A 15,361-nucleotide genomic window follows, 5' to 3' on the forward strand; every position below is an offset into this window, starting at 1 on the left:
GCTCATGGGTGCATGTCCTTGTAATTTAATTAATTACTTTAATCATGTGAGACCTGAAAAGGGTGACTCACAGTATAGTCAGACTGTTTTTTTCTCCCCACTACTTATTTCCTGTGCAGGCTGTCTTCTTTGCAAGGAAGACAGGCTGTCCTGACGTACTTATGATTTACAGCTGCTTGTATATCCGCTGCAGTCAACATATTCATCACTGAAAGTGACACTGCATTATGCCGAATCTCCCCTGGGGAATATTAACATTAAACATCATGCTCATGTAGCATCATGATAGCCCAGAGGGTGCTTTGCAGGGAAGAGTGTGTCTGAAGGCCTCCGTATTAAAAGCATTATAAAGAACAGATTTTTCATTCCCACCTCCCTCATGAAAAATGTACAGCGGCATATTCATTACTTCGTTGAGCTAACTGTGTGTGACAAGCAGAAAGCCGCAGCAACCGAGGGCGGGGAAGCAGCACTACAATAAAGCCTTGGGCCACTCTCTGAGGACATGGCTACCCCTGCTGCTCATGGGAGCTTCATCTCTGAACTCTGTTTGGATTTTTCCAAACGGTTGAGAGTGCCGCACACAGCATGAGACTAAGTTCACTTCAGCCAATTTGCCCTAATCTAAAGCATGCATGGTCATTGGGCACTAATCAATTCACTTCCTTTACAGTGTGATGAATTTGACCCCTGAGCTATGACTTTAGGCCCTTTTGCTATAAATGGGATCAAGGATTTGGCTCGGTGTACAAGACATAAGGACATAATCCCAGAAGTAGATGTATAAAGCACTAAGACATTGATTGTGTTCTTTGGTAGGAACTGAATAGTATTGTATCATGGGTATAGTATGTATGCTATAACCTGCATATAAAGAGATGGCTTTGCATGGGTAGGGCTTTTATTAGATATAGGCCTACAAGTATCTGCAGGCGCCTAATGTGTCAGAGCTTCATATTATCTGTCTGTCATCTGTTCCTATTTATCAGTTTCGTTTCTTGAAGCACTGATTCCCTAGCACAGTTTGGGAGGAAGGAGACTGTCTAGAATTTGGAGCGTCCTCTCCATTCTTGGATGATCCTTTCCCGGTGCCCGGTGGCCATATCTCCTCCCGGCCTTACCCATCTGATCCCAAGGTGTCATCCTGGGTCACCCACAGTCCTCTTGATCAACAAAAATAATGTACTGCCCAGAGCAGCATCAGCCAATATTGTCTTCAGCCACAACACTAGAAGTGTGACTTTGCTCTGATGCAGCAGCAGCAGCAGCAGCAGCAACAATGCCTCTTAATCCAGAGAAACAGTTTCCCTCAGATGGATGCAGCCTGTGCAAATGAATGGCTGGTACACTGTAGCATTGACCCAGCACCATGGGCAAAATGTGAGATTTAAATAATTTCTTAGACTGTGGAGGAGTCTAGAGAATGGCAGACAAGCTGACTAATAACACAGGATTCAGTAACAAGGGCTGATCCAATGGTAATGACTTCTCACTCCATTATCTGATTCCCTGCAAAAAATACTCAGCTGAGGTTGGTATTTAAATTCCTACAACAACAGAAGAAACCCCTAAAATAATTGGAATACAAAGCATTGGGGTAATATAATGTGGTGTATGGAGGTGTTTCTAATATGGGAATAATTAATAGACTCCAAATGCAATAAATCATGTGGACCTCTGGACCTATAAAACCTCATACAATCAGTAAAGCTCTCATAAGACTAAAGACAGATGCAACAAATGGGATGTTATTTTACTACTTATTTTATTTTTATTTTTTACATCTGGAGAGCGATTTCAAAAGGAACCCACGTCAGATCTCACAAGTGTCATTTGTGCTCCCCTTTTGTGGAGAATAATTGTGTTGGAGTCGGGCACATTCACCACTCAGTTATCAGAATAACTCTAATTAGGCTATTTTTAACACATCCTTTTAAACAGCTCTCGGGTGTTTACATTTGCTAATGACAGCCTGAGTAAAAATCATCTATCAGCAAGCATCACCATCATCGCCACTGACACATTAACATGGATCCTCTCCCAAGAAAAAGGCCACCTAGCAGGGCGCTTGCACTATTTTTATAAAGCATGCACACGCAGCTTCAGTATGTACATATTTTGGTGGAATATTTACATTTTTTACATTGCATTTCAGACAACCCAAGAAAACTAATTAATAGGCACTGAGGCACATAGTATCCGTGTATGTTTTTGCTCCAGTGAATATCAGACAGCACTTTCAAGCCAGTGCTTTTGCCAGATTACACCGTTTGTAAAAACATTCCTATAAATCCATGTGATTTACATAATTTCCATTTAGTCTACTGTCAACTTTAAAAACACATTTTACATTTGAAGTCAACTAACACCACTTGTGGTTGTTGTTAGGAATGCATGCACAGAAGACAAATCATTTAAATATTTCTTCAGGGCCAAGGGGGTAGGGGTAAGGGCCAAGGGGTAAGGGTAAGACGGGGAAATGGGATTCAGCCTTAAAGTGTGTCTAAGGTATTCACATTGGCATTTATGGTCACCTTGATGTGCTGTAATGGTATTTTTAATATCATAATGCATCATCATAATATTGCAGCAGGGACTTATATTTTCTGCTGTGATATTTGTGGACTCATTTGATTCATCGGGGCAGACACAGGCCTGTTTGCTGGTGTTCCCGTCTGACAATACAGACTCTATTACTCCATCTAGTGGTCCTTTGAAGGTAAACCAGACATCTGCTATCTCCTTGGAAAAGGAATTTTTCTTTCTTTTTCCTAACCCATCAATAGAAGTAATGTAGCATTCTCTTGGGAGGTCCAGTTCTCTAAACCTTGAGGCAAGGCCATGTCTTCTCATTATTATTTTCCACCAAAACACATTGGGGTGGAGAAATCTTCCAGGGACAACAGGCACTCCTGAGGGCTGACAAAGCATTTGTATATGATCAATGTGATATATTTTTTGTAGGTTGCCAAAATATAGCAGATCAGCGTAAACGTTATTTGTTGTTAATGCTCCCCTGAAGTGATTTATCAGTGTGTTTGTGTTTGTGTGTGTGTGTGTGTGTAGCATCCGCAATTGACACAGGTATGTGTTTATTGGATGTTTTTTCTATTATTGTAAGAAAAAAAAATGTGTGAAACACAATAATGTTATGCTTAGGTATGTGGAGTCACACACACCTCCACAGCCAACAGGTCATGTTGCCTCTCTGCATATCAGTAATTTGATCTGAGCAACAAACTAAGATGGTCTCTGGGCAACCAGCGCTCACTGCATCATTATGCCTGACAGCACATCTATGACGTGCTCTGTCAAACAGAGGCACACATTTAGACACACACACTCTGTGAGTTTCTCCCCTGGCAATAATGGCAGCAGTTTTGGATCCTTTCAAGCCGTTCTCTGCAGAGCTGCATGTCATCAGACGGCTGAACTTTAGTCTGTACGGGGCTGGCGGTAGAAATGGACTGGAACCTGGACGTGCAAACTCTCCTTTTTCTAGATGTCACCCCCTCGCTGAGCATGTCAACCTGGCTCCTTCACGAATCAACGTCCCCTTGCTGGATCCCTGCTGCGGTCAGCTGAGCGCCGGAGCTGAGGTGAACCTGGGGGTTGAAGGTCGACAAAAATTCATAGATTTCCAGCATGAGGCCTCTGCTCTGTGGGTGCCTCCAGGTTTCAGAGAGAGGCCACATACAGCTCCAAACCCCGCTGGTATCTGTGTAGACCTGAGCGAAGACAAGGCCTGGAACTCCAGGAGGATCCCTGATGCAGCATTAAGAGCAAGACTCAGTGGTAAAATAACATAATGACACCATAATACTTGTATTTATTGTCTATCACAATTGTTATCAGAGTTTGATACTAAACTGGCTTATACCTACAGGACGACTGCCCCAGGGCCCCAAATACCCAGGTGCACTAAAACTATAACAAGGTGATATGATTAGTCAATTCATTGATAATCTGATTCATAAAAAATTAATTTCAAACAACCTCTGACCACACCTGGTCTTACTGGTGGGTGTGCTCTGCTGCACCTTTACACACACACACACACACACACTCACACCAGTGATGTCATGGTGTCCCGGAGCACGCATCACATCAACACCATCTAAACGTGGTGAGAAGTGGTCAGTGAAAACAAGATTTTTAAGACATAGGCTATTCAGTTTACTCTTAAAAAACTATTTTGAACTCAATCATCTCTCCACTCCTTAGAATGTTAATATGCTCATATTCTTTTTTACAGTCCATGCTCCACTAATACATGCATGCTGAATTTAAAATTGATAAATAAGATTTGGGGTACCGCAGTGCCCCCTCCTGGCCATTCGGTAGCAGTAGGAAGTTATTAGTGAAGGCATATTAGTAAATGAGGCATGGGAGAGAACACAGGACGACTGCTTTTCTTGTTAAAATACATGTGTTTACGTGGTTGCCTTGTCAGCACGTAAGTATTTTATTTGACCAAATAGTAGATACTCTAAGAAAAATGTAGTTGCTGTATTGTTACTTTGTTGTGGTGCAAACTGAGTCACACATTGAGCTAATCAAAGTAATAGCTAGCTAGCTAGCTAGTTAGTTAGTTAGCTAGTACTGCCATGTTACTCAGCTTCTTCTGTTTCTAAAAGTTGGAGATGTACATTTTTTATAAATATTCCCAAAAAGGTTGGGCCTTGTGTTTTTGGAGATTATTAACTATTTCCTTTGATGCAGTGCGTACATGTTGATACATTTCTGTGTTATCACAATATCACAGATACATACACAACAAACCTTGGGCAGGAGTGGTATTGTTTCTCTTGGCAAAATGTTGTATTAGTAAACTGCGATTTGTAGTCTGCTTTGTGCTCTGTGCCTGATAAGCTTGAAGGCAACGATACATTCATACACAAGTCACAGACAGTGTGGGGAATGGGGTGGGGGTGGCCTTAAGGCACCCTCATGGGGTACCATGTCCTTTAGAGCAGTTACTACTGTGCATAGTTATAGTTTACAGTTTGCCTCTGTCTCAGATATTTTCTGGTTTGTGTCATCCTAAGGTTCAACCAATCCTGTTAAATTTCAACCCCACTCACTGAGAACGTCAGCTGAAGCACCGTCGCACAGCAGATTCACTGGACCTCAGGTGAGTGATGACTTGCAAAACTGCATGTATTTACACAAGGGTGTGACTTTGGTTTGAAATGGGGGGGAAACACAAAACAGTGGTGACACAAAACATGGGGGGGGGGCACACACTACAATAATTAAGTTGACCATATTGATAAATAACGACAGAAAGAGTAGTATTAAACTATGCATAAGAATATGTCTTACTTTCTTTATTTCTTAAAATAGGGGCCAATCACAGAGACTTATAAATAAAATAATATCAAAACTAAAACTGAAAGTGGGTGGGGGGACACAAACGTGATTTTGAAAATGGGGGGGGTACACATGTCTCCCCTGTTCACAGTGGAAATTACGCTCTAGTATTTACAACATGGACCCATACAGATGTGTCTTTAGCTCACTTCATTTTTTACTGTTTAACTCTCTGAGCAAATAAACTCTCTAAAAAACATAGTTATTATTCCATTAATCAGATCGCTGGTGACAAACACATACTCATTATGAATGATGAGTAATCCATAAACACACCCTTTGGGTCTCATCACACATGATGCAGTATCACATTAGCCCATTGTTATGTAGGCAGGTGTTCACTTTGAGAACATAGAATTGCTGTATTATTTTGTTTCTTGTTATTTTGAGTCTGCTTATTGAAGTAATCATAATTATCTTGACATACGTTATTGTTGTTTAGGAGGAGCTTTGCAGTACTCAGCTGTAGTGAAGAGTTTAAAGTGATGGAGGCTTGATTAATGTCTGTATTTAAGCAGTTGGAGACGTGGGAGGAGAGTGGTGAACAGTCATGCATAAAAACTTATTATTGTATGATTGACTATTTAGATTCAATTAAGAGATTATGTCTGGATTTTTGTCTTTACTTTTGTTTTGCTTTGACATTTTGTGTTTGCTGGCATTGTGGCTAAAAACATGGTGATGTTGGTCTGTCTGTCAGTCTGTCCACCACTTTGGTCCAGGATAAATCCTAATGACATTGGTGATTGCTCGATTTACAGATTCAATATCCAAAGTTTTGGTCTTTTTAGATAGAAGCGTCAAGAACTGGATTACCATGATACTTGGTGCACATGCATACCCTCCACAGATGAATTGTACTAACTTTAGTGATCCCTTCACTTTTCATCTTAGCACCGCCATCAGACTGAAAGTTGTGCAATACTTTGGTTTATGCAAACAAATGTCACTCTCATCAGCCTACTTGTACTTTGTTAGTGTGCTAATGTAAGCATTTAGTGTACACCTAGTCTTGCATGGCAAGTCCACACAGTATTGCTGGATGGGAGAAAAACGTGCTATTGGCATTTTTTAAACCAATCACAATCGTCTTGAGCGGTGCTAATCTCCAAGAAGGAACAACGCTGCCTCAGCCTTGGGAAAGAACTTGTTTTGGTGGAACATGTGTAGGTTCAAAAGTTGTTGTTTTAGTCGTGCAACAGAAAACTGGTGGACAGAGTGGACAGGTAGTCTAGCTAGCTGTCTGGATTTACCCTGCAGAGATCTGGGGAGCAGGTAACCCTAGTCCAACTCAAAGGAAGCAGAAGGTGATGGACATTCGGCCAAAATGAGGGACATCGGCGGTATTTCTGGCAACACCTGAACAATCCCAGAAATGAAACGTTGTTGATCTAGACTAGTGTTCACTTAATTTGAGTACAGCTTCACAGAGCCGCTAGCATGGCTAGAGACTCTAAGGCTTGTTTTATTTTATCTCCCGACATCTATTAGATATTTGTAATGCTCTCGATCTATCTTTGGCTTATTCACTTACATTTACCGCAGGAATTGTAATCCTGACAAGTTGTGCAGACCTACACGTATCAGAGGTTAAATGCAAGATCATTAGGTTGGTGTAAGAAACATCATACTGTTTAAAACTAATGGTCTACCTAAATGAGATTACAAGTGAATAAAGTTTCATTAGTACTTACATAGGTTTTTTAGTATGGTGCTGCTTATAAAAGTATACAAATGGTTATTCAAAATACACAATCTTTATGTCAAATAATGAAGTCTTTATTGGAGACATAGAAATATGGAAGGAAGAAAGACAGATAATATGGAATTAACACTAATTAGTAACCATTTAGCATCTTGCATCCTAATCTCCTGTTTTCTTATGGAAGTTCTGCTTGATTTTCAAACGGACACTAAATAAAACTACTGACACTTTAATGAAACGATGAATATTGTTTTTTATGGAGGGCTTCTCTTCTGATCCGAGGCTGTGGACGGACATCTCACCGGCAGTTCAACGCGTCAGATACACATCTGCAACACAGAGGTCAGAGCACAGAAACCTTTACCTGTCTCCTTTCAGCCGCAGTAAAAACACACGATCACCTCCCACATACTTTATCATCTACAGTCCACGCACACTGTCATATTGCTTTGAGGGTTTTTGAGTGTGCGTAGGTTTGATTTTGTGCTCCAGTGATGTCATCAGGGAGCTGGTTGTCCTCTTGTTGTGTTAATTGCTGTTCAATAAAATCCTGTAGATGGATTGTAGCCCTGCTTAAAGCTTCAGGGAAGAATTGGCTCCCCAGTTAATAAGCTGCCTAATATACTTTGTGCAGCGAACAGGGCTGTGTTTAATTCATATTAAAGCGAATTACATTCAGAAACTAAGTTAATCAGTTACACTGAACGCACTTGGTTCTTATGTTTAATGGCCGTAATTTCCCGTTCATTTGCAGGAGTTATGAGGAAGTTGGTTGGGATACCAAGTTACCCCGGCGCTTAAAGGCACCAGAGACAACCCTGGAAAAAATGGCGGACCCAGTGAGTGAACGCCCCTCATCGAGGCGCTACAATAGTCAACCTCAGCTGTGGCAGGTCAGCAATGGAGAACAAACAGTGACAGACAGTTGCTTTCTTTCTCTCCAGCTGTGGGAGAGCGGTGGCTGAAACTAAATTCACAGAATAGAACTTCTTTGCTGACGTTCTTAAGCAGTGGTGATTTTTTAGAAACGTCATTTAGGATCAAGAGAAGAGACAATCTATTTGTGTTACCTGAATGTAGTTACTGTGAGAATAAAAACCAAACTGTTGTTTTCTCTCAAAATTAAAACCACTTTTCAGACTTAGAGGTAAATTGGTTTTCTAGTTGGTATAAATTAATTAATTCCCCTCATTCTACCATGTTCAGAAATTGTGCTGTCTCTAGCTTAGTAACTTTTTGTCCTGTACAGCAATGTGTCCCCTTGCCTTCGAATAGTGCAGCACATTTCCTGTCAGCTTTAACGTCTTGGCACACAATGTAAAACGCAGTTTTGAGACTTAAGGGGGCAGATAAAGTAGGAATCTGTCAATAGGCCACCATTTTTCTTAACATGAAAAGACCAAATGCCACCATGAATTGATCCTCCTTTTCCCCCTGTTGTCCTGAATCCACCATGGTCCTCCTCTCCTCCTTAACTTCTTAATGACAGCCACACAGAGCCACACTGGGCCGGTCAGCCCTAGTCGACTGGGACACAACACATCTGTTTTGAGACGCGTTATGGACTGTTGTTTTTTCAATGCATCGGCCCAATCTGTGTAGCACCCACCAGAAACATTCTTCATCTTCAAAGCAAGGAACTCTTGGTATATCTTATTCCTCTGTGCCATAGACTTTCACACTGTTGCATTGAGTGACAAGTTCCTTCATTACGATGACCATTGGCACTGTAGTTCTTTTTTATGTCAACCCAGCAAACACCATCCTGCTGCATTACCCACTGAAACATGTACAAATGTGTATATATCCATGGCTGAAAACAGTCCCCAACAAAATGCCCTATTTACTGATGTTTGAGTAATGTTTGCTAAAAGCTACAGTGCCCAGCTGTTTTACAAAATGAAAAATGAAACAATATATTTGGGACTGTAAAGATATGGAAGATTGACATTTGTAGGAAGAGCTGAGACCCACAGGGTGAGGAAGTGGAAGAGTATTGAGAGACGGACTAACACATTGTTGGTTTTGGTCTTTCCAATTGATAAAAATAAGAATCTATAACATAGCCAGAATTATCCTTCAATGGCTTCAAATCAATGTGGTAATAATACTGATAATAAAACATTGCATGCAGAACTTACCAACATGAATGTTGTCACATGGCTGCCTATGTTTGTGTTTATAGAGTGAAGTGAGGGTGAATACAAGAACTGAGTGTCTTCATGAAGGTGTCAGATACATTCTGTTTAAATATCTGTTGTTACTGTCCGTTCCAAGTCTGTTGGAGCTGAGTGGAACAGGCAGCAGCTTCGATCGAGGAATGACGCCAGGAAACCCGTATCATTGTAAGTTGCCTACAACCTCTGACTCCTGTCTTTAGAGCTGTTACATTAATGATGATCACCAGCTTTAAAGCCACATCTGTCTCTCCTCTTTCCAGCTGCAGTGGATGTCCGAGGTCAGGACAAATCCCTCTGTACACGTGAGTACTTCATGTTTAAGAGGTCACTTACACATGCGTTTGCATGAGTTGATGAATCCAGTTTCCAGGCATGTGTCCACGAGCTGACCTTGTGTGTGCAGTGGTACGATCGGCTCGGAGAACATGCAGAACATTGACAACGTGGATGAAGACTTTCACCCACTGACCCTGAAGAGGAGCACCGTGCCCCCGTACGTCCCTACAGCACGGTAAGACATGCTTTTATGCCGCACACATAATTCACTGAGGATCTTAAGTGCGCTATGAATTCACAATGAAATTTATTTTTCACTTGAAATATTTGTTGTTATTGCACACCTTTGAAAATCCTGATATAGGGATATTCGGCATCCTGTAACAGATCCTGATAAATAATGTTTAAGCGTCTGTTTTGTGCCAGCCGAACCACCATCCCCGGATATACAGGCAGGGCTTTGTATGCTAACTGTGCTGCTGATGCTGCTGCAGCGTCTGTCCCCGCTGTCCCCAGTCCTCCACGCTCCTCTGGGTGAGTCATTACAGTAAGTTTTATGAAGCAACATAGGCAAGAAAGTAAACGATAATCTGTCGTCTTCAAGTTTTTTTTTTAATGTATTCTCTCCTGTTGGATCCACTGAGTGTCTTCTCCCACCACTACCCATATTTTCAACACACTTTATTTCTATTTGAGTGGAGGACAGTGGACTGATCACAAATGTCCACTGGAGGGCGGTCTAATGCACTCGACTGACGCCACGCTGCAGGTTTTATTCTGACTTCACCACACAGATGTGCTCATATTTTACTGCCATTCAATTTAAATGAAATAAAGCTTAGATTAATCATCACTAATACCAAAACTACAATGGATTATTCTTAGTAAATTAATAATTTAAAATGTTCAATATAATTTTCGGCCAGTATTTACTTTAAAAGCCATGATATTATTTAGCGTAGTGCTGTTATTTTAAAGGAAGACAATTAGACTTAGACTTCTTTTTATTAATCTTTTTGGGATGACTCCTGTAAGGACATTTTAATTTCCAGCAGCAGTTTTAGCAAGAATACAGTATGGAAGACAGTATAAAGATAACAATAAGAGTAAAAATAAGAATAATACAAATAACACTGAGAACATTCCTCAATAAAAAGACATAAAAAGACATTAACCATAAATTATCAGTTGAAAGTAGCCACATAGTTATTTTACAAAGAGTAAAACCTTCTCTACAATACCGTCAATCCCTGCCAAGAAATACATGTCGAGCCTTAATCATTAGCTACTGATTACAAGAAGAAGGCTCTGTCTAATCCACAGACATAAGGAATTCCGTCATATCAAGAAAAAAATAAATGTTATTGGTTTGTTATTTTAAAGAGAAATAAAAATACATCAAATGTGAAAGATTCCTATTATCCACAGTTGTAATGGCAAAAATGGGCACGCACGATTACTTTTAATGTTATAAGCATAAATACAATTTCTAATGATCCTCTTTTTGCATTTTATTCTGAATTGTGTTTTAGCTTCTCTGTCTTTCTTTTTCTGTGCCTGTATGTATTTGAGTGGCATCACCTCAGGCGTTTGCATCATCTGAATGGGTATCTTATTTTTTTTGGATGAGTGGGCTGGTGAGATACAACTTAATGGTCAGTTGGTAAAGACTAGAGTAATTGGAAATGTTCAGACAGAGATTAAAAAAACCCACTGGATGTCATTCCTGAAGACAGACAGGAAGAAAATTGGAAGTCTTGGAAAACTGGGGAGAAAATGACAAGGAGGTTAATTTGAGGGCAACATAACATTCTTGTGCAAAGAGGCAAAGGCACTGCAGATTGGTGAGTTCTTTAAATGGCATCAAGGGCAATGGAAAATGAAGTAATGTAATGTCGTAAAAAAGTGTCATCTTAACAGTCACATGGCCATTGTACATGAATGAAAATGTAAGTAGTTTTACACATCTCAGTGTGTAGAGTAAACATCCCTCCGCTCTGTCTGTTGGGAGGTGGAAACCTGTTTCCTAGTTGGGCCCCAGTTGAGCGAACTTTACCGGCTTTTGGAGCAGGCATCTCCAGATGGCTGAATCCAGAGCAGCTCGTGGTAATCGTGGTTTTTCACAACCTAGATCCCTTTTCCTGGTGCCCAACACCCCCTGCGATCTGTTTCCTCTGCTGATTAGGCTGGCCTCCCATATTTTTCCCCCAAAACAGAGAAAAAGACAAGCAGTTGGATTGATTAACTGTCTGCTGCAACAGTCAGACGTGCTCGGGAGTTGTGCTTGCCACTGCTCACTCATTACACAAGCGCCTATGGGAGTTTTTTTTATAACAAAGTCTGAAGCAGTCTTAGTTATTTGGTGTTTCATTTTTACTTGACCCAAAATAAATGATAATTTACTGACATAAAAATTGTAAAATGATTTCCCAGGACAATGAAAGAATCCGGGAGTCCAACGTTTGGCCGTGCAGCGCCCCTGTCTCACATGGTGACCACCGTGACCCCCGCCAACCCCTTCCTGAGACCTGCGCTTCCTGTCACCCACAAACAAGCCAGGAGGCTTTAGACAAAGCAGATGAGAAAGTTTTGAAGGTGTCGGCTTCCTTTTTATGCCATCCAATCAGTTTATATGAAAACGTCTATAATAGTGTGATGTCAGTGACTGATTCAGAAGGAGTTGGAGAATAATGAGAGACCCCATTATCATAATTTCCCTGATTTAGATGAGTGGTTTTCTAACTCTGGGTAGTGAGCTCTTGCATTGTCCTCTTAAACACCCACTCTGTAGCTCACTTACTGTGTGTGTGTGTGTGTGTGTGTGTGTGTGTGTGTGTGTGTGTGTGTGTGTGTGTGTGTGTGTGTGTGTGTGTGTGTGTGTGTGTGTGTGTGTGTGTGTGTGTGTGTGTGTGTGTGTGTGTGTGTCGGCCCACGCTGTTTCTGTCATGAAGGGCAAAGAGGGTGACAAAACAGAAAATCTTTATGGAAGCAAGGATTTTCTGCACTAATGTTACATATTTTACAGTATAAAAAAAAAAAAAGCAGGTATAAGAACTCCTTTTATGAGTCACATTTTGGTATTAACCCGAGCTAATTTGCTCAGGAAGCACATATTAAATGCAGTCTGCACACATCATTTAGAGGTGTTGTTTTTCTGTAGATGTGACTGTAATACAAAAAGACATTATTATGAAGTGTCTGCCAGCTATAGCTTTAGGTCTGTGGTTTGTGCAGCTTCACGCTTTGACAGGAAATAGGGATGAGCTGGTTTTCCTGTCTCTTCATCTATACTTTGTTTACATTTACATTTCACAAGGATCTTTGCTTGTTGATTTTGTGAGTTAGGGTTGTGTGATCACATATGCATTCAAATTCTAATCCACATCTTAATTATCTAATTGTCACTAAAGGGGCATTTAGAATGGCCAAAAAGTGGCAGAGGGCAAAATATCCTATATTTTAGTCTTTGGTAAGGGCCAAACTCCAATTAGTTTTTTTTTATTTTATTAAAGAGAGCAACTTCAGAGCTACAGGAGACATGATGCACCTCTTTGCGCAGGCTGTACTCCCTGTGAAGAGCAGTGTTGGGCAAGTTACTTATATAAATGCAATCAATTACTCATTACATATTACACACTGAGAAGTAATTACATCACATTTTGACACACTTTTCTCAGCACAGCTGCGACAAAGGAGCCTTTAAACAACTGGAAATCCTCTACACTTCACATAATCTGTAGTTACCATGTGTAGAAATAGAAAACCAAACATTGCTCCAAGCCGCCTGCCTACGTTTCAGAGGTATTAACTGGCCGTTATCAGCTAGCAGTAATTCTGTCCTCACAGTGAGGCAACAGGCTTCACACATCCTCCAACTCTGAACGAACCCAGGTGACTCCCAAGGCTAATAGGTACTACTGGGAGTCCCATTTCTCCCCATTTGATAGACCCTGGCTGCCTCCCCAGACCCCCAGGCCCTGCGTCCAGCTACCGGACCAGTCTCTCCGCTGAGCACATAGAGCAAGCTCGTATCAACCCTTACGTCATTAAGACCGCGCACAGATCCTCTCCCAAAGTGGAAGTTACAGAGCCTAACTAGGTTTTGTAACTGTAATGTGATGATTATATTTCGTATTGCAAACGCTTCTACTACCCTTTAGTCAAAAAGGGGTCACATTACAGTTGCTGCTCAACACTGGTCACAATTAATCTGAACTTCATGTGTAAAATATTTGAAATGCCCAGAATTATAGATCTACTGACACACACAGCAGGTCTGTTAGGATTGAGCTTTTCCTTTGCATCGTGTGAATGTGCAGTGAATTCTGTAAATCTAGCAACTGCACTCTTCCTTTTGGCCTGATATCAGCAAACAGCACTGTTGGCGACCGACGTCTCGTAACCCTCAATTAAAGGGCTTGACAATCTCGTCTTTAATGCCACCATACCATAATAACCACCTTATTAAATGATGGGGGTTCCAGAATTTAGAGCAGTTTCAATCTAATTAGAGATGATTAATTCACTTGTTTATGATGTTTGAAGATGTTTTAGACACTCAAAGATATAGTTTGACATTTAGAAAAATACACTTGTTTTCTCTAATGCTGTGAATTAGATGACAAGCGCCAAGCAACGCCTCTAAAGTTAAAAAATGAGCACCTGTGACATCCTGTAACCGGCTAGCTGTTTCTCCAGATATCTTCTCATCAACCTTTTGATCCAACTTTCAGAAAAAAAGGGTACATCTGAGAATGTCAAATGGTTTCTTTAAAATGATTCCAAATATAACTAATTGATTAATTGTCCAATATTAAGTTAATCGCCAACTATTTTGATAATCAGTTTGAGAAATTTTATTAGAAATTAAAAATCAATGGTTCCTGCTTCCCTATTGTGAAAATCTTCTGGTTTCTTTACTCCTCCATGACCATCTTTAAGTTTTGGGCAACATCTTGGGCTTTGACATTTATCATAATTTTTGGACATTTTATAGACTAAACAACGAATCCAAATAATTAAAAGATTAATCTCTAATTAAAATATTCGTCAGTTTCAGCTCTCCTGTTGTGTTAAAACCAATAAAACGGCGTAAACCTCCTCATAGCGATCATAACTCTACTTGCTAAACGTGCCCTCCTCCTCCTCCTCTGATTTTCCAGCCTGCGGTCTGAATCTCATCACTGGCTCCTTTTCAAAACAGGCTCACAAACATCATGATTGATTCAGCCGCTATCCTCCTGGATATCTCAATGCCTGCCTGGGCTGCAGATTAATTTTCCTTTTCCTCATCTTAATTTTTACTCATCGCTGCTCTATAAAAAGGCTAAATGTCAAGCATGCCTGACTCCTTCTAGTGACACGTCTATTCCAGCAGATAATTACCATAAGGAAATAGATGCTTTAGTGTGCAGAGGGGAATTTAATTTACTCTGACATCCTTACAGCATAATGCATTCCTAAAGAAAGAGAGTTTTTCAGTTTGCAATTGACTTTTTAGATAAATTGGACTATTTAATGTGATTATCAGTCTCGAACGCCTTTCACTTATTAAGGTGTTGAAACCAATTAAGGGTTACATGCTGCTCGTGCTTCCAAATGTGAAACTGTGAATACTGCTTAAAGATCCATGAAATAGGAACCAGCCAGAGCCTATTGTTCGGTAGTCGAGCGGCTACATTGCCTGATGATGTTTTGAGACTTGCCAGGTAATGATATTAATTACAGCAACATGGCTTGCTTCAGGTTGTGGATTAACCTCAAGGAGCAGGGGGTTATGTTTAGTTTGATTTACAGCCCGTGCATGTAGTATAATCTTCAAGGCTGC

The 15,361-nt window shown here is 40.6% G+C and overlaps 1 protein-coding gene across 1 annotated transcript; it reads left to right on the forward strand.

The window, feature by feature from the left end:
* The first annotated feature begins 3,368 nt into the window (after positions 1–3,368).
* Positions 3,369–12,377, forward strand: LOC117960559 (spermatogenesis-associated protein 48). Its single transcript, XM_034898534.1, has 9 exons — positions 3,369–3,795; positions 5,049–5,134; positions 7,341–7,420; positions 7,833–7,971; positions 9,356–9,423; positions 9,519–9,560; positions 9,662–9,769; positions 9,961–10,071; positions 11,968–12,377. The coding sequence occupies exons 1-9, from the start codon at positions 3,369–3,371 to the stop codon at positions 12,101–12,103; spliced, it is 1,197 nt and encodes a 398-aa protein (XP_034754425.1). The 3' UTR covers positions 12,104–12,377.
* The last annotated feature ends 2,984 nt before the right edge of the window (positions 12,378–15,361 follow it).

Source organism: Etheostoma cragini, chromosome 17 (assembly GCF_013103735.1).
Source record: "Etheostoma cragini isolate CJK2018 chromosome 17, CSU_Ecrag_1.0, whole genome shotgun sequence".
In the NCBI taxonomy this organism is placed as follows: domain Eukaryota; kingdom Metazoa; phylum Chordata; class Actinopteri; order Perciformes; family Percidae; genus Etheostoma; species Etheostoma cragini.